The sequence below is a fragment of the Carica papaya genome, chromosome 8, assembly GCF_054855325.1.
Source record: "Carica papaya isolate Zhongbai chromosome 8, ASM5485532v1, whole genome shotgun sequence".
NCBI lineage: Eukaryota > Viridiplantae > Streptophyta > Magnoliopsida > Brassicales > Caricaceae > Carica > Carica papaya.
Genome location: NC_142316.1, coordinates 29,563,480 through 29,583,445, shown reverse-complemented (window position 1 = coordinate 29,583,445; position 19,966 = coordinate 29,563,480). Strand labels below are relative to the sequence as shown.

General features: G+C 34.5%; 2 protein-coding genes across 2 annotated transcripts in view; one reads left to right on the top strand and one right to left on the bottom strand.

The window, feature by feature from the left end:
- Positions 1-7,198: 7,198 nt before the first annotated feature.
- On the top strand, positions 7,199-9,557 carry LOC110826231 (Serine/threonine-protein kinase WNK (With No Lysine)-like protein). The gene is made up of 7 exons (XM_022056836.2): positions 7,199-7,475; positions 7,608-7,661; positions 7,790-7,972; positions 8,139-8,244; positions 8,385-8,426; positions 8,526-8,582; positions 8,836-9,557. Exons 1-7 carry the CDS (start codon positions 7,339-7,341, stop codon positions 9,343-9,345), a joined length of 1,089 nt encoding a protein of 362 aa, XP_021912528.1. The 5' UTR covers positions 7,199-7,338; the 3' UTR covers positions 9,346-9,557.
- Positions 9,558-10,215: 658 nt separating this feature from the next.
- LOC110818945 (Threonyl-tRNA synthetase) overlaps positions 10,216-19,966 on the bottom strand; it is a 31,395-nt gene continuing 21,644 nt past the window's right edge. The window contains exons 12-20 of the mRNA XM_088209984.1: positions 15,634-15,728; positions 15,428-15,460; positions 15,247-15,333; positions 13,759-13,851; positions 13,173-13,265; positions 12,869-13,090; positions 12,179-12,250; positions 10,899-10,970; positions 10,216-10,723 (exon numbers count right to left, since the gene is read on the bottom strand). Coding sequence (XP_088066110.1) covers positions 10,628-10,723; positions 10,899-10,970; positions 12,179-12,250; positions 12,869-13,090; positions 13,173-13,265; positions 13,759-13,851; positions 15,247-15,333; positions 15,428-15,460; positions 15,634-15,728 — 863 coding nt within the window. The 3' untranslated portion in view covers positions 10,216-10,627. The remainder of the gene's footprint in view (positions 10,724-10,898; positions 10,971-12,178; positions 12,251-12,868; positions 13,091-13,172; positions 13,266-13,758; positions 13,852-15,246; positions 15,334-15,427; positions 15,461-15,633; positions 15,729-19,966) is intronic.

Below are 19,966 nucleotides of genomic sequence, written 5' to 3'. Positions count from 1 at the left end.
TATCAAATATCTAAAATTGACTGTTACCAACCTCTGCATTATGGTTCTTCATAAAAATTATTTGAAGGTTTAGACTGAGAGCTTTCAGTGGGTTCACTTTGGGCCAAGGCGGCGGGCCCAGCAACTCAGCGGCCTAATTGGATAAGCATCTTGAGGTACGTACAATTCAACAATCTCAAGCATTTCTTTTGTATTCAAGAGAAGCTGTATGTGTGTGTGTGTGTGTGTGTGTAAGGCAGGCATACACATATACATACAGTATTAAGGACGTCATCGTGAAGGGGGCTCTGAATCCCTGGGCTGAAGATGTTGATGGTTGAGAAAATAAATAGTCCGGAATCAAACCATCACCAAAAGAATGTACATAAATATGGGAATGCCCCAGTTCTTGTATATTCCATTTTCTTCTTTCTTCTTGAGAAGAGAGAACAGAGAGCATCTTTTGCCTACACTATGGCCATGCTCCCATGTGCCATCCCTTCTGTAAAGAGATGAAAAAAAAAATGGGAAAGTAGTAGTGCCTTTGTTTTGACATTGAAATGACATTGTTGGGGACATCTTTAATATTTGTAAATAACCATAGGATATAGACATACTATGGTTGGTAGTTAGGAAGAAGGTGCAAGAAGGTGTCATAGTTCTGCTAGTCCTTTTGAGGTCTCCCAAACTAAGTAGAGACGGAGACCGAGAGAGGGACTGAAGAGAGGGAAGAGGAGAGATTTAGTAATAGGGACTATGCTCACTTTCTAGGTGATTGATCAAATGTCTCTTTCTCTCCTGCCCCACATATCTCAGTCATGTTGTCCTCAGCCCACAGTGCTTTTAGATGCCTATTCCATCTCTCTATGATTTCCGTCCCTTTCAGTGCCCTGTAGGTTAAAGAAGCTAGCATCATCAAAAGTCCCCTCCTTGCCCCCACTAAGTTGCGGCAATCATCATCGCTTTTTCCTCCCTTGGACAACAATTATAAACAAAAAGAGAAATAACAAAATAAAATGAAAACCTCAACCTAATTTCCAATGATTAGTCTAATATAATTAGTTACTAAATATGAAGAGTCCTGTTTGCATGGTTCCATCAATATAGGACTAGACGTTAGGAGATAGGGCTTCTTGAATCTTGACTTCTTTTTGCTTTTATTTTCCACGGAATATATCCCATTTCTAGATTCCTCTTATAGATAGATACATATGTGTTTGGTGGGAGAACAGGCTGTGTTATTGGGTGAACATTAATTAAATGAGTCTACGTTGTAAGTAAAACATGGTTAAAGCGTAAAAAGGTTTGCTCAAGGAATAAATAAACAAAGTTCTGTTTTTTTTTTTAAAAAAAAAAAAGTAAATTAATAAACAAAGTACTGTTTTGGTTGTTCGGTCTATAGCACCTTTATACATGATGTTGATGGATGATGGTAATGAAGTGGATGGTGATGGGGAGAGATGGCTAAATCTCTATAGTCCTTGAGGAGTAGATTCAGTGTTGCACATCTGTATCCACGATACTTAAGGTTGTAGACCATCATCCGGATCGTCCATTGGACTAACTTATTCTAGTGGGTGATCTTTAAAAGTTGATTAATCACTTTCTGTTTGACTACCTAAAGCAGATTGAACTGGTACATGTAGAGATGCAATTCTAAGCTGCATTATATGGTTAGATACTCAATAATTATTTCTTACAAATATACATTGATGTGTTATCTGTTTTATTATTATGGAATAAAAACTGAGATGACCAATAAAATTATGGGTTAATTTATGAATATATCACTATTAATGAAAAGAATATCTCATCAAAATATAATGGTGGGACAAGATAATTTTTCACTCGGTACCAAAAAAAATTAAGCATAGTTATACTCTTTTTATATTAGGTTCATTAAAGAAAAAACATTTGGAAAGTTATTTTTTCCTTTCTTCTAATTGAAAACCGTCGATCAAATTGGATAGAAGTAAATTGATTGGTGGTGGGTGATCAGCCCATTGGATGGCCTAGATTGAAAGGGAGGGTGTGTGTACATTAAGAGTGATGTTAGGTTTTGGCTTGCGTCTCTTAAATAGAGAGGGTCTCTCCTCCTTGATGACAAGGAAAAGTTACATGTAAATGTAGAGGGAGGAAGTCAAGGGTAAGTGAAGTTTATGAAGGACAGAAGAAGATCTACAGCATGGAGAAAAGTTGGAGAAAAAAGGTAAGTAAACTAAAAAGGACTGTGTTTCTTTTTTCCCACTTTATTAAATTTCTTTTCCTTTTGTTTTTTGGGTGGGTACAAGCTTTTATTTCTAGGCTTGTGGCTACAATGCCTTCACGTGATGTCTTGGAGTTTTCCTGCGTGGGAAAGTTAGAATCCTCAGTGTTTTTTATACATTTGACTAATTACTTTCCTCCCTCCCCACCTACATTGCCTTTCTCTTTTCTACCGTCCTAAATCTTTAGCCCCCTCTCTCTCTCTCAGGATTTCCACAGCCCGTATTTGTATAAATATTATATATATACATAAGGGTACATACGGACATGTTGCCCTAATCATATAAAACGTGTTTGATGGGTGGGTTCTTTGGAGGAGGTCCAAAAATGATTATCATTTTCAGAGCCTAGTCCTTCTCTTCATCACCAATTAAACACTAATCTAATTTTGTGAGGGCTACCTAGATTCAGCAAAAGTCATGGCATCCAGCTCCATCAGAATTGGTCTTCCACTTTTTTTCTATGTGTATGTGCTGGCTGTACCCCTTCAATCAGTATTAATGGTCAGAAATAAAGGCAGCATATAATCTTAATTGGACTTGTGGAAATTCTGCCCATTACCCATTACCCATCCATCAAATTCTCCTTCTCTCTCCCCACAATATATATGTACGTACACACACTGCCATTAAGGAAAAACAAATAAAGAATGCATCCACATTTTCACATTGTAAAAAAGTTAAAGCTGAAAAAAAAACAATTATATGAGTCAGGCATTAAATACCACTATTTGATATAATTATAATAGTACTACAGTCATAAGAAAATAAAAAGAATGCAATTAATGCTCGTGCATGTCATATGTTTTATGGACTGACTGTATGCTACTGGCATATATATATTTCTATATATATATATATATATATAAGGTGATTAAATTATCCAATGGTTTCCTATTTTCCCATTTGAAAAATGAATTTCTTTTTCAAGTATATGATCATCTTGCTAAGAATTAGATTGTCGCACTAATGCATAGCAGCGCCCAATTGGCTTCACGTGCACGAACTTGCTACCTTTGATGGATGCACAGGGCACATATAAGAAGGATTTTAGCAGGTGAAGAGTTGAGGAAAACAAATTTTGGGAAATGTGGATTCCAATTTTTATGTCAATTTAGAAGATGGAAAAACAAATTTTCTTTAGATGAGATGTTTCATCACTTCAAGAAACACTGAAATTTAGGTCTTTTGGACATCATGAATATATTTATATATATATATATATATATATGTACACATATACTTGGAAATACCCAATCCGTTTCAACAAAAACCTAAGTATCTGAGTTGTAGTGTGTGTTCCTGTTTCCTTCGGAAACAAAAAATCCTAATCAAAATCCTACTATTAAATATTATGAAACATTCCAAAAGAATAATACCAAATGATATGTATAAATATATATATATATATGTCTTTACCATTCTTTGATCCCCATTCAACTTTTCTCATTAAATTAATAATAATAATAAAGCAAAAAACTGTTGGGAGATTTGGGTGCCTGCAGGAGGTGTGCATTATTAGGATATTGTGTTTGATTGTCTTGATAATCAATCTTGGCCAGACCCAAAAATATTAATAAAAAAAAACCCAAAACCTAATTTAGAAAATGAAAAAGTTTGGCTTTTTGTTAGTTTGAGCAAATTTTTTAATAGCAAATGGGACAATGGAGAGGATGGGAGATAGCAGAGATTCCACCCACTTAATGGAAGAAAGGGATGGGCCATTTCAGCAGTTATTATCTTCAACCAGACTCTTGTGCCATTCTTCTCTCCCATACCATCCTCTCTCCATGTGTGTATGTATACATTCCCATTTCATCATATATACAAATCTCTCCCTCTCTCTCTCTCTCTATATATATATATATATATATATATATATATATATCATCACAAAATCTATAAAGGATATATTATTTACATACAAATATAAAGACCATGTTATCATTATTTTATTATCATTTTCACCCATAGTACAAAACATTCCATGACACTGTAAAATGGGAATACATCAAAAATTAGCCGACGATCAATTGAGAATAGAGAAAATTACTTATGCTTAGATAAAGATTGATAGTGAGAACTAAATGTGTTATGTTAACTTTCACTAAAGTTCGTAGAAAAAACTCAAAAGTAATCACATATATTTCATTATTAGTAACTTGAGTTTGATTACTGATAATTTAGTAATGGAAATTATAATGCACATTAAAAATATATGTGATTACTTAAATCATTTGTTAAACTTGACTATTTTTATTTAAATATATATATATATATATATATATCTATCTGGACTTGGAATTTTTTTTTTTTAAATGGTTGAAAAAATATTATAGTAATACTTAAACAGACTCTAACATGGTAATAATTGCGTGCAATGCACCAATTTATTTAAAAATAAACAAAATCTTTAAAATTTTAAGTAAAAAGAAAAAATAAATAAATTTGAGAAATTATATTATATATATAATTTAAAAGTTGTGGTTTTTTTTTTTTTTTAAGGGATAAAAGTCTTTTTTTTTTTTTTTTGCATTAAATTCAACATACCCAATTATTTAATAATGCATATATAGATATCTAATAACTTAATATAGGTATATATATATATAGATTGAAACTTCATATTTATGTCAGTATAATTAATTATGTAATGTGGGTTGAAATTTAAGTACATAGTTAGCAATATTAGATAATCTAACTTACTTATATTAAGTACATACCCATTTCATAACAATTCATTACAAGTATTGAATTTAATATCTTTAATTTTCTCAAAAGATATAAATGGTCATTCGAAATTCCCGAAAGTATATATTTGTATTATTATATATCATTTAAACAAAAGTATTTATTTTTTTTGCTGTGAATATTATATGACGAAAATATACAATATTAAATGTTGAGGGTCACTTGTGTGCGGGTTGGAGACAGACACAATATAAACTTGCTCATGCACAAATATTATTCATATAGTAGATTCATGTACTATGCCGCAAATTTTTGGACTAGAATAAAACTGTACCCATATAATAAATACAGATATACATATATATATATATATAATATTACAGCTACCCTACTCTCTTTCTCTTTCACTAAAACACATACACACTACCTGCACACAAAAACACAGAATGGTTTGCCTTCGAAAGAAGCCAAAGAGAAAAGTATGAGGATAGCAAAATGTGTCGCCATTAATAAAGGTGACAAACAAATGCAGGAAGGGTTTTCGTCGGAGAATTATAATTTCTATTTCATTTTAGAATTGGCTTAATATAATACATATATATGTATAATATATATATATATAATATGGTTAAAAAAGTAAGAGACAGTTTCTCATGACCAGCACACGGTCAAAGACAAGAGTATAATGAATGGCCTGTCAAAACTTTCTTGGTGTCAGGGCTGGAAGGGTGAAATGAAAGCACTGAAAGCTCCTTTTGGTCATCATATAAACTTGCAGACACAGAAAGAGAAAGAGAAAGAGAAAGAAATGAGAGAGATGCAGCAAACTAAATGAAGTCTAATCTGCCTCAGCTAAAATCTACCATCAAAGAAAAAAAAGTACACTGGGTTTCTATTCGTTTTTCTCATCACCATCATCATCATTCATCATCATCGTCCTCGGATCTCTGTATTACATACCTATATCTACACTGTTGTTAATAAAGTTAATTATTTTACAAGATGGGTACATATCCGTATGCATATACATATATATGTGTATATCAAGTTCAACATATATAGTTTACTTTCTGTCCATGGATTGACATTCAAATTGCAGTGTTTAATGTGACCCAGCCGGTCAGCCCCTTGTTTTAGTGGCTACAGGTCCACATGATCAAAGTTATCTCGCCGAAAATTGGTCTCCGTTCAAGGCTTGTCAAAAAGAAAGACGCTTAAATCTGTCAAAAAGAATCACATACAATCATGTGATTTTTCTGCTTTATCTCTCCCCATATTAGTGGGGTCCTCGCAATTATATATATATATATAGATAGATAGATATAATATAAAGTCATTATGTACAAAACTTTTTTTAATCAACAACCTAATGTGCCTAATAAGGAAACAAATCAAATAATTATATTGACATAATCATGCAGCTATATATATACTTATATATATAAATCTATGCTTATAATTAACTAATTATAAGTTAAGTACGCAAATATGACTGACTGTTTATTAAGAATGGATCTAAAGCTTGAAATAGAAACCATCACACATAAAGCTCAAATTTCTAAACAGTAGCAGCCTATGGCAAGCATGAAAAATACCTATATCTAACTATTGTTTTTCGTATATATTATATATAATTAGGATTACAGTAAAGTGATGAAATGTACATGAACTAAATAGATCCGTACTCTGATGTCCCATCTATAGCCAAGAGTCTGCCACACGTGGTTAAACACTGGGAGAAAAGAAAAAGGAAACTTTGCAAAAATAAGAGGGAAGAGAACCCTAAAATAAATATTGAAGATGGTGGATGGCAACAGAAAGAAGTTTTTTTCATGGGTTTGATTCGTTTGAAATTATATATATGCGTAAATATATATATATATATATATATATATATATTACTGTCAGAATTAAAGCAGATATTATGAGTAATAATTAGGGTTGAAGAGAAAGAGATACGGGTCCAGTTCTGAGAGAGAAAACAAAGACGATCATGATGGACTACAAGAATAATGCGAGGGATTATATATAGGAGCAATATTGTATATTTGTATGTCAATAATTGTAGTAGTATTGTAGGAGATGGATAGAAAAAGTACTGGAGAGACTAGTTTTTAACGGAGAACCGTTGGGAACAGCAAAGGGAAAACCAAGAGTACTGTGGGCCATGAAATCATTTTGGTTAATTTAAAGCACTGTTAATTAAATGCAGTATATATCTGTAGTGACATATATATGTGTGTGTGTGTGTGCATGTGTGTGTGAAATTTCATCTTTGGTGGGCTTATAAAAGGATTAAGGTGTTGGGTTCTCTCTTCTTTTAAAGCAAGATTAAGTACTGTAAGGTAAAAAAAAAAAGAGAGAGAGACAGAGAGAGAGAGAGAGGTATAATTGAGGAAGTTTGATGGAAGAACATCTGAGTCCATTAGCAGTAACTCATCTTCTTCAACACACTCTTAGAAGCTTGTGCATTCAGGAAAACTCTCAGTGGGTTTATGCAGTGTTCTGGAGGATCTTGCCCAGAAACTACCCTCCACCCAAGTAAGCAATACTGTTAATTACCTGCCATCTATATATGTTTTTTATAACTAAGCCAGCCTCAGAACTATTTATAATAAGGCCATTATGTAATTATATATTTTATGTTTTCTTGTTTTAATTTTTTTGGTTTAGATGGGATATTGGTCAAGGAGCTTATGACAGGTCAAGAGGAAACAGGAGAAACTGGTATTATATATAAACTTAATTTGCATCATTCTATATGATATGGAATCGACCATCTATATATACATATACGTAAATTATTTTTCATCCCCATTTTGCATCTTAATACTGTGATGTAAAATACATGGCAGGATATTGGTTTGGGAAGATGGGTTCTGCAACTTTGCTGCTTCTGCAGCTGAGATCAATTCTGAGGACTGTACTCCTGGAGCCTCCTCATCCGTCTATGTCAACTGTGAATTTCAACACTACCAAGGTCTGCAACCAGAGCTTTTCTTCAAGATGTCCCATGAAATCTACAATTATGGTGAAGGGTAAGTTTACAAAAAAAAAAAAAACGGAAAATGAAAAAAGTAAGAACGCAGACAATTTGATGATCTCTCTCTACAGTAATCCTAGCTCGCTTTATATTCTTTGGTGATCGATTTTAAGTTTATAAAGCAAATTAACTCAAGTTGATTTTGGTTCGATGGGAAGCAGATTGATAGGAAAAGTGGCTGCAGATCACAGTCACAAATGGATATATAAAGAGCCAAACGACCAGGAAATCAATTTCTTGTCAGCATGGCATAACTCTGCAGACTCAGTAAGCATATTCACACACATATACGCATATATATTCCATGTACACTTCTGATGGCTTATTAGAAGGTTGTGATTTCATGCTGCTCCCTTCTTACGGCAGAAATATATGTGATTCTAATTACTAAATATGATCTTTTACAGCATCCGAGGACATGGGAAGCCCAGTTCCAGTCCGGTATTAAGGTATAATATGACAACAGCTATAATATAGTTTAAAGATCATATATATGTATATCTATCTACATAGATCTACTTGTTTTGATCAGAAAAATATTTTTGCAGACTATTGCCCTGATTGCAGTTCGAGAAGGTGTCGTCCAGTTAGGAGCTGTTCACAAGGTCATCTCTCTTTCTAGTTTTCTGATCTATCTCCCTTCAAGAAGCTTTCTATAAGTAGAAATTTATATATTCATAGATTAAATTAGGTAATACATACGCAACAATCATAAGACAATAAAAAATAAAACAATCTTTAAATAAATAAGAACAGACAGAAGCTTAATTCGACTTGAACTCTTTAATCTATTTTCTTTTTTTTTTTTTTTTACACTTACACTAAAAATGATAAATTTGTTTCGATTGGAACCTGAAGGTAATTGAAGACCTGAGCTATGTTGTTCTACTAAGGAAGAAATTCAGCTACATAGAGAGTATACCAGGTGTGCTGTTGCCACACCCCTCATCTTCTGCATATCCTTTCAATGGCGGAGTACCAGACGCATGGCACTTCCCCGCCACCTACGACCACTTCAACCAGCCCATGAAGATAACACCCTCCATGAGCAGCCTTGAAGCACTCCTCTCTAAGCTCCCATCTGTCGTCCCACCGCCACCAGCCGCTCCTCAACCACCAGCTGCCTACTGTGACCCACATCCACACTTCATACCCCCATCCCAGAGGCCCATGGAGTTGATGGGAATGGAGAAAGGTGCTAAAGAAGAGATTGATGAGGAGCAATATAGGGCTGAAGGTGATATGGGTGAGAGTAGCAGTTCAATTTCAGCTTACAGTCGTCGTCAACAGCATTACCATCATCATCAAGACATGAATATAAGTAGCAGCAGCAGAGCAAATCATGGATTTTTAAGTGATAGTTATTGATTAATTAGATTATCATGATTGTTATGTAGGAATTAATCAGGGCTTGGTTTAATGCTGTCTAACGTTGATTAATTAGAATATATATATTAAGCGTCAGTCTGCTACATATATGAGTTTAAGGAGATTATTTATTTGCTTGGGAGCTGTTTGTTAGCGTTAGATTCAAGGTATATACATGATGCATAATAAATTGCCTTCCCCATATTTATATATGATCAGATTCTTCAGGTGTTAATCACTTCATAATTCGTAAATGGATTTCTTATCTTTGAAAAAGAGAACCATAAGAGAAATTGATGAGCAAATTAAAACCGAAACCCAACTCTAAACCCTATCTATTTTCTATAGTATCTTCACTTCTGCAACCTGCAACTTACCCTTAAAGCATTTGACAGTGTCCTTCAGAACTTTTTCAAATCTCCATGGCAAGAATCTTTTGAATGACCCAGAAACCAGAAATATCAGATTGGAATGCTAAGAACATTTTGAATTCAGACGAATACTTCAATTTTTTTTTTCAAGAAAATTGACTTCTTGGTAAATATTCTTGGAACCCAGTTTAATAAAAAATGTTTTTGAGCCCTTACAACTTTAAAAATAATAATAATAAAATAGGAAGAAACCTTGAATGAACTGATTACATACATTTTACCAGGCTTGCGTAACCTGACTGCTTTTAATAGAATCAAACATTAAAAAACACACAGCAATTAAAATTCTGACCAAATCATCCTAATTTGGATCTGAAAAAGATAAAAAGAAAAGAAATAAACATGATTGAGGTGAACGGAGGCGCAGGGTTTCAGGAAATATAATCAAAAATTGTTTCTGGCAATGCATTGGGAGGATTGCTGTCTGAATTTTACCAGATATAAAATTATTTTTAAGTAGAAAAATTAAGTAAAACGTGTTAGCTGTTCGTTCATATGATGGTGTCCAGCTCCCTTTGGGGCTCAGCTTATATACATACTCCATACAATGTCGTGGATTTTAATTCCTGTTCCCCGATCGGCACATGGAAAAAAATCAAAAGCTAATTCATGCCACAAGTACGATACAGAAGAATTTTTCACTTAAAATAAATAAAACTTGCTTGAAAAATCACAATGGGGCGCCCCTAAAATAAGGAGAATTTTAATGTTCTAATACTATAAACGCGGCGTGTTGATGGAAATTGACTTAACCATCTCTAATCAATCAGCCTTTTTTAACGCCCCAATCTTTGAGTCCTTCCGCTCCAAATAGCATTCAAAAAAGTCACAATTGTAATGTTTATCCCTTCCTAATGAAAAGCTGCAGTCTCCTCTGCAAAGTGCTTGAGTAGGCTCTCAATGCTCATTACGGAATGGTCTGCCTTATCTCTCACCCTCACACTAACCTGCGAACAATGAATAAATGTAACAAGCCTGAGAGATCTTGTATAAGTATAGACAGTTAAGAATCCAGAAATTTGACATTTCAGCCTAGAATGGCCATATAGGGAAATCCAATCAAAAGAGCCAACTAAAAGAGGTGATTCATTTAAGGAATTAAAAAGATTTTTCCGAAATAACCTGTCCAGTTTTGGCCTCCTCTTCACCAACAACCAATATGAAGTTGTACTGTGCCAACTGAGCTTCTCTAACCTAAACACAGCAAAAAATTCAGAGAGAGCAATCTGTAATGAGTAAAGTAACAACATTATAGATGTAATGATTAAAAATAAAATGGAAATGACGAAAATGTGGCTGCAGAAGGACAGTAGTGGGAAGAGCATTGCAAGTAGTGACCATGCTACAGACTTTCTCCATCAATCATTCTTGTTTTGCAGGCATATGCTACATTAAGAATTTGATGCACAAGAAAGTTTCTTGAATGAAAAATCACCCTCAAATTGGACATATTTGCAATATGCCTACAAGTATGGATTATCATAAAATCCCATATTCAAAATGATCAGGTTTGCAGCTTTCTTTTATCCTTCCAACAATGCATGATTTCAATGTGCTGGAATCACACCACTCACTTCTGGGGCAATGTATTGTTCTAATGAAGGCAAACCAACCAATATAGATTTTTTTTCCCTTCTAAATAAAGGAAGATCAAAGGCTACAGACGTGGCTACTTCCATCATCATAAGTGATACCATAGCACTAAAATGTCCGGATGAAAAATCACCCTCAAATTGGACATATTTGCAATATGCCTACAAGTATGGATTATCATAAAATCCCATATTCAAAATGATCAGGTTTGCAGCTTTCTTTTATCCTTCCAACAATGCATGATTTCAATGTGCTGGAATCACACCACTCACTTCTGGGGCAATGTATTGTTCTAATGAAGGCAAACCAACCAATATAGATTTTTTTTCCCTTCTAAATAAAGGAAGATCAAAGGCTACAGACGTGGCTACTTCCATCATCATAAGTGATACCATAGCACTAAAATGTCCGGTTTCGGCCATAACTATTATTTTTTGCCCCAGTTTGTCACCAGTTCCACTAAAGCGTGGATTTTAAGATAAGTAAACATCTATGCTCTTTCCATAGAAGGCACCCAATATTACATAGTGAGTGCCGTCAGCAGACCCCATTCGATATTTAAGAAATAAGATATTATATATGTAATTTAACCAATAAAAACTAATCTTAATGTTATAGCTTTGGTATTTTGACTCCATTAAACATAATAAATTAAACACTTGACCACATTGGTCGTAATGAAAGATGATTTCATCTCATTCATCTATAAACAAGGACAGCATTTTAGATTTATATCAAATAGTGTTTAATAGTCAAGAAACCATAACATTACAGAACTCAGAATAAATATAAACGGTTTGTAGAAGTACCTTTTTCTGGATCTTCCTATCTGTTGTATCCACATCAACATAATAACCAGCAGCATAAATCTGATCACGCACCTATAGAAATCAAACAAGAAAGTCTCAACATTATTTGATTTCTTGATCACAAAACACAAGCAGCACAAATAAGCACTTTGTATTCTTCACTTCCCATACAAACTAATGGCAAAAGACATCATGGAATAGACAGTAGCATTTTATATGCTTCATACAAATCACCGGAGAAACAGAACTGATGGCATGAAATAAACTTGAGTGAATTAAACCAAGTCAATGATGTGACAATTTATAACAACCATAACTAGCATAAAGGTAGCGAGTTTCAGAAAAGCATTCAAAAGCAGCATCAAACTGCCTCAGATTATAATTAACAGAGAAAATGACCACTATAAACAAATTTTTGAACTTATTTATGCCATGATTCACCACAAGTTTAATGTTTCGACAACATTTACTATATGAATTTTATGGCATCTTTCACGAAATAGACATTACCCTTTACAATTCTGCTCTGTGAGAAGAGCAAAATCAAAAAATGGTAAAACAAAAGTCCATTATCAGCCCAACACAATGCCAAAGACCACTATGACGTAAGCACGAAATCAAAATTCAGAAGAAACAACACCAGCTCTATATTACAGCTCCAGAAGGTTGACAAGAATAAAGTGAAACTACCTGTAGAGCATATGGCTGAGATTTCTCCGAGACAGGGCAAACAACTGCTTGACGTGGACTAAGCCAGAAGGGCCATTTCCCTTTGTAATGCTCCAATAATATAGCAAACATTCGTTCAACAGATCCCAGGATGGCTCTATGTATCATAACAGGCCTCTCTCTCTTGGCTTCATCTTCTGCTGAGTACTCCAACTTGAAACGATCAGGAAGTTGGAAGTCAAGCTGTAACGGTGGACGAAGTAATAAGTCCGCTGCAATAGAGATAAAAGCAGGAAGCCCAAAAATAAATCTTAATGCTATAAACCTGCAATGTAGCACATTGGAATTTCCTATTCAATGCATCCGACACACTGATATCTATTTTTGGTCCATAAAATGCCCCGTCTCCTTCATTTAGCTGCATAACAAGACTAGAACATAAGCATCAATATATAGATAAATGTGAGACGTCAACTTGAAAGATTATCTGACAAAGCATGGCACAAATAAACTGAAGCATAATCACAATGCAGTAAATGTCAATCAAAAGAAGCTTATATTCCTGCTATTTACTACTAGATTTGGCCTTCCATTACTTCATCCAACAATTTTATGGAAGGTTTGATCCAACAATTGTATAAAATTCAAACCAGCTAAAGTACCGTACCACAATCAAGAAGAGCCTAGGCATTATCAACTCAGCATACATGGTCTTTCACATGCCCAAGCAAAACTTGTAAGGCAACATCTTTAAGCACACATGTTGAAATGTATGGCAGAAACTAAAACATATAAGTCAACAGTGATGGCAACAGAATGCTTCCAAAATAATTGCATTATATTGCTATAAAATTGAATAAATTATGCTGTCATTGAATGAGTAATGAAAGGTAACAAAAAGAAGAATTTACCTGCCATGGCTTTCCAAACTCATTCAATGCTTCTGTAAGGGCGGCTTCAGCTCTTTCCCAGGTCACCAAATCACCTAGGTACTTCTCTGGCCTCTATAATTCAGAAATTAGTAGTATAAACATATGTCCTTAGTTCTGCATATGCACAAATCCATTATCTTTTCTTCAAGAATGAATTCCATATAACCAACAAATAGTTATCACCTTCTCAGAATAATACAGAATAGATAAGGTTTAGATTACTTAAATAGATTAGAAATTGTAACTCTTCAAATATAAGATTATTGTACTCTTTGAGAGTCTGTTAATTTTAGGAGTATATTCATATGGTATCTACTTCTGTTTGGTTCACTAAAACCTTTTCTAGTTTCCATTTCTAAAATTTGTGTTTATTCGTATGTAAAAGAATTTATGTATGTAAATGGTGTGTTTTTGTGGAGAATCAACTACCATTAAAAAATTTCTTTTTTTATAAAGTATTTAGGAAACATTAGAAACAACATTTAAAATTTTCAAATTTCACAATCAATTTCATTATTATTTTCTTCATTGTAACAAACTTATATGTTTTTATTGAATGAAATATACAAATTTAGAAAATGAAAAATAAAAAAATACCAAATGGAACCTTAATTTCCCTTTTTTTATTAATAACTAGTTTTTTAAAATACTAATTTTCATTAATAATTAGTATTTTCTAGTTTTATCCCATTCAGAAAAAGATTACGTAGGAAGCCTTAAAAATACCTTTGTAATCTTACTTTTTGAGACAGCTCAATTATTTAATAAAAGATCTAGAGAATTCTCTCATTTTTATGATCACATGATGCTATCAAACCCTAACCAGGTCATTTAAGACTTATTAAGTACAATGTCTAGAAACTATGATAGCTAGGTTATTATCCCAAAATCCTTAAATCAAAAAATAAGTGATTTGTCCTATACCACAGGACACTCCACAGCTGTTCCTTTTGCATGGACGGACTTAACAAAAAAGTTATCCAAACCCTTGAGCCACCCAGTTAATCATATTATGATTGAGACAAAGCCTCATAAATTAGCTGATCATCCTCCATTTTAAAGAACAAACAGAAGAGTTTTTATCTCCAGAAATGCAAATAAGTTGGGACTTCTTTTATAGATAAAAGAAACTAATATTCATAAGGCACATACACAAAGCTTGGGAAATCAATTTTTGTTAGATTAATTTTTAATCAAATCCTATTGCTTTAGATTTTGTTAGATTTAATTGCAGTTCCAGTTGAACTACAGAATTGTCCTTGAAACACACTGAGCTGGATATGGAACTTAATGATATTATCCACATATATAAAGACATGGCAAGAAAGAGTTGAAATACCTTAAACATGATACTAACAATAAGCGGGATTTTTTTTTATGAAATAACTAACAATAAGCAGATTAAGCTCAATAAGTCAAGTTAAATAGACAGAAGAACAATATGTGTTCACCACATTCAGATCATACCGTTGATAGCTTCAACTCATATGTGAACCCAAATACAGTGTATGTATAGTTGATGAACTCTAAAACACCCCTCACTTCATCTTTTATCTGAAAATCAGATCCATAAATTACATATCATGGATAAGGTAACGAAAAAAGCATTCATATTAAGATGACAATATATATGAAACAAAGTGGCCACCTGAGACTCTCTGCAGAAAATATGAGCATCATCCTGGAAAAGAAATGAAAAAGTAACTTTTGTCAAAGGATAATTGAATTTACTAAATAAATGGTGACATCCAGAAGATTAAAGGACTAGTGAGAAATCATGATAGTGTCTAGGTGGCAGAGAAAACCAGCCAACAACCCTAATATCAACCAAATGGACCACATCTAAGAAGAGACCTGCTGAAATCTCCGGACACGAGTTAATCCAGTAAGAGCACCACTGGCCTCATTCCGATGCAAGACGCCGAAATCAGCCATTCGAAGAGGTAGTTCTGTTAAAACACAACAAAAATGAGGAACAATTATGTAAGACAAGGAGACTGGCAACTGAATGACCTCAGAACTAAAGTAAAAAAGAAATAAAATGGTAGATTTGCAAAACTAGAGGATTATGTTTTTTTAAAATAAAAAAATATGTATGTATTCATTCACACACACCAAGAGAGTGCAAACTCATGTACAAGAGTTTTACATATCAATCAGAATGTCAATAAGGTTCCGATGTCCTCAAAAGAATAAAGAGGACGACCTTTAATAAAAAAATCTAGTCTAGAACCAACTATCTTTAACCTCATCAAAATTAACCTCTATATACTTTAAAATTCTCCTATTCCTTTCCTTCCACACCACCCAAAAAGTAGCAAGGGAAATAAAGCTAAGATATCTCCCCCCACCTTCGATCCCTTTCCATGCTCAAATTTTCCTGCTCACCGAACCAGCCATCACCTTGTTAATACCTACGAAGCAGTAAGCAAGGGTCTATAGTCTAAATGCAAAAAAGGCACCATTAAAGAAGATGATTACATGACTCCGCATCCTTTCTACACATATAAGAACCATTCACCAAAACATGGTCCCTTCTGATCAGCTTGTCCAAGGTTAAGATTCAACGACTAATAGCCTCTCAAGCAAAAAAAAAAAAAAAGCGACTTTGGTTGATGCACTAACCTTCCAATGTCTGTAAGGAAAGTCTCTTCCAGTAGTCTCTCTCCCAGTCAAATAGTGGCAAAAAGATCTTATAGAGAACAGCCCTTTAGTATTAAGACTCCAGACTGGACTATCTCTACTCCTATTGATCCTCACTCTTGAAAGGTCAAAGAGTAATGTCTCATATTCCCTGACTTCCCAATCATCGAGGTTCCTCATGACCTCCACAAACCATTCCTCAAACCCCACAGTGTTGAGTAGGCATTCTATATCAAGGCATCTTACTATAAGCAATAGTGTATATATGAGGAAACCGATCTTTGAGAAGGATCCCCCTTGAACCAATTGTCATACATTGCCAGATCCAATTCCCCATACCAATCCTCCATCTAATGCAACTACGAAACTGTCTTCTTCCCATGCATATTTTTTTCCATATCTATTGATGTGAGGTTCAAGCATCAGTTAGTGAACCAACCTCTTTCCTCAATACCATACTTTGCATCAATCACCCTCAATCAAGGACTACCATCTTCATTCATGAATCTCCATAGCCATTTCTAATGAAGAGCACTATTAACCTCCGCCATAGATCTCAACCCGAGCCCACCAAAGTGAAAGGGTTTATTAACCTCACACCAAACCATAAGATGATATCTTCTCTTCTTCTCGGAATCACCCCCATAAAAATTACATTGCATGCACTCTAGTCTCTTAGTCATACACACAAAAATATCATGAGAGACATGTAGTAAATCGGAATATTGGTCAACATGATGTGAGCTTGAACCATAAAGAGATGGATGGCCAAGCCCAAAGGCATGAAGAAGTTAGTGTCCAAGAGATAAAGCTTGAAAAAGATGGCGGCCAAGAAATCCCAACCCGCGGCAAAGCCCAACACAAAGAAAAGGATTTCGGCCATAAAGGAAAATTTCTCCAAGCCATGAAAAAGGAAATTTCCTATGAGATTTTCTTTCCTAATCCCCTGGGAAATCTTCTCCCTTAAGAGGGAGAATCGGCCTAAGAGGGGAAACTCATCTAAAACCAATTGCAATCTTGGAGAAAATGAAAAATCCATTTAAGGCACCAAATCACGTGGGAAAATGAAAGATTTGGGCGGCCATAATGCTCCTTTAATGGTCAGTCCTAAACTTCCATTTATTCTCCTCCAAATTCTTCTACAACCAATTAAGATATTCCCCATTAAAAAGTTTCCACAAGGGAAAATCTTATCTAACTTATTTAGTCAAAATTTTTTAATTTTTATTAATTTCTCATTTAAGATAAAATATAATTTCTTTTGTAATTTATACAATTAATTTATGATATTTATTTTCTTATAAGGCACATGACTTACTTTATAACTATAGTCTTCAATTCACTATTGAAATAATTCAAGTTTAAGATAATAAAACTACAAAGTTATTTTCAACAAGAGAGACGTTTTCAACCTTCTCGTTGAGTAAGGAATTTGATCAACTTATCAAGGAATATGTTATGGCGTTTTTCTAATTTTTTTAAATTTTTCAATTACCTTAGTTCCTATCACTTTATTGATAGCATGGTAAGTAGAGAGCGTTTATTAAAATTTAAGTCTTTAATGCTTTATGAGTGTTGTGTAAGTTATGTATTACACTATTAATCTTAAGTTCTGCATCATTTGGTATCAAAGCTTAGACTCTACATAAACCTTACTATCTTTTGAATCAATGTATTCTTCATAACACATATAACATACTCAAAGTTGAAATATCTATAGCATGTATGGGCACAACATCACAATGTACTTTATCAGTGTATCGCCCAATATAGAAGAAAAGTAATACCTGCTTAGTCACCTTCATCTCTCCACAATCAATCAACCACTGCAACTTATAAGGGTGAGAATGGCGCATGTACGTCAACCCAAGTTTATCAACTAGGTAGTATTGGTAAAATCGGTACAATTACCCCCATCTATAATGAGACTACATACCTTCCCATTTACAAGGCAACGAGTATGGAAAATATTCTCTCTCTGCTTATTTTCCTCCAGTTTGGACATTCAGAACTCTCCTAATAACCAAAGCTTCCTTCTGAGCTAGATATTCAACACTTTCCTCCACATCCCCCCAGTGGTGGCATCCTATCATTATCTTATGTATGTTATGAAGAATGTAACGGCCCCGAAAATTCAAAATGAAAAGTGTATTAAAAATATCAAATGCGGAAGCGAAGTCAAAAATTCGATTAACATCCCTTACACTAAAACCAAAAACGTGCTCACAAAATATAAAAGATCAAACTACCTAAAGAAGAAACTTGAAAGTAAAAGCTACAAATATGACTATGGAGTCTTTAGGCGTCCCCTTCGTCGTCCTCCTGCGGAACGGGCTTGGGAACAATGTCTTCCTGATCTGAAATGATTAAATAAGGAATGAGCTACACTAGCCCAGTAAAGACATCACGATATCTCACCGTCACGGAGGTAAAGGTGGGTAAAAAACACAAAAAAGACCAATAGAGCATAATTTACAACAAATTCTTTTATCAATAATAAATCCTTCACCATCCACTTACCTCGGTGAAATTCATAAAACAGTATACGAAAGCAATAACATTATCATCATCATGAAATCATATATAAACTGTATAACATAACACTTATCACGCCTTTTGTAATTCAATCATTACACAACATATTTTCCTCATTTACCAGCCCACTAGTATCCATGGGGATCCATAGGGGTCCCGCTACCCATTAACCCTTAACACTTGAAATCAGATTCCAGGGCCGTCCCCATACCTCGTCCGGTATGGGCGCCAAAACTATAAACCCCATTACCCCGTCCGGTATGAGGGTGAAACGGGTCGTCCCCATACCCCGTCCGGTATGAGGGTGAAACGGGCCGTCCCCATACCCCGTCCGGTATGGGCGCCAAAATACATAAGATCTCCATACCCCGTCTGGTATGGGAGACCACCATCCCGGTAGGGTTCCCTACGGACCCGGTCCGTCCACCATCTCCCAGGATATCTAGTCAGACTGACCGCATTATACAATTACCAATTTCCATAATCTTTCGTTCTCTTTTTCCTCAGTCAGCATCATCAATTCACATACAAACAAGCAAAACAGTAATTTATGCCAAACAGACAACATACAGCATCAATATCCCAGTCATTCAATCCATAATCAATAAAACAGTAAAATATGCACACGAAACTATGAAATGAAAACATCAAACCTCATACTGCTTTTAAAACTCTAAAATAGGCCAAATAACAGTTAACCGACAAACACACTAGACTGGGACTCCATTAGCGACCTTAAGCAATTTCACACATTCATTGATTCAAGAAATACCGTTTTATCATTATTGAACTTTAATACCGTGATAGGAAATAGGGTGAGGGGTCCTTACACATTTCGGGGTCCGAACACGGCTTCACAGTGCGCCTACAGGCTGTCCCTAATTTTTCCTGAATTTTTTCCGGAGAACTGAAACGCACTACCAGTACCTGCACGTGTTCCAAAAAATCCCAAATTAGGCCCAGGGCCCCTTTTTGGCCAATATTGCAATTCCGGCACGGCGGCTCCGCC

What these genes read in the sequence shown, in the direction of transcription:
- LOC110826231 (XM_022056836.2), top strand. Translation starts at nt 7,339, where the DNA reads ATGGAAGAACATCTGAGTCCATTAGCAGTAACTCATCTTCTTCAACAC. An exon ending in AGAGGAAACAGGAGAAACTG is followed by an intron (nt 7,662 to 7,789) that starts GTATTATATATA and finishes AATACATGGCAG; the next exon opens with GATATTGGTTTGGGAAGATG. An exon ending in AGTTAGGAGCTGTTCACAAG is followed by an intron (nt 8,583 to 8,835) that starts GTCATCTCTCTT and finishes TGGAACCTGAAG; the next exon opens with GTAATTGAAGACCTGAGCTA.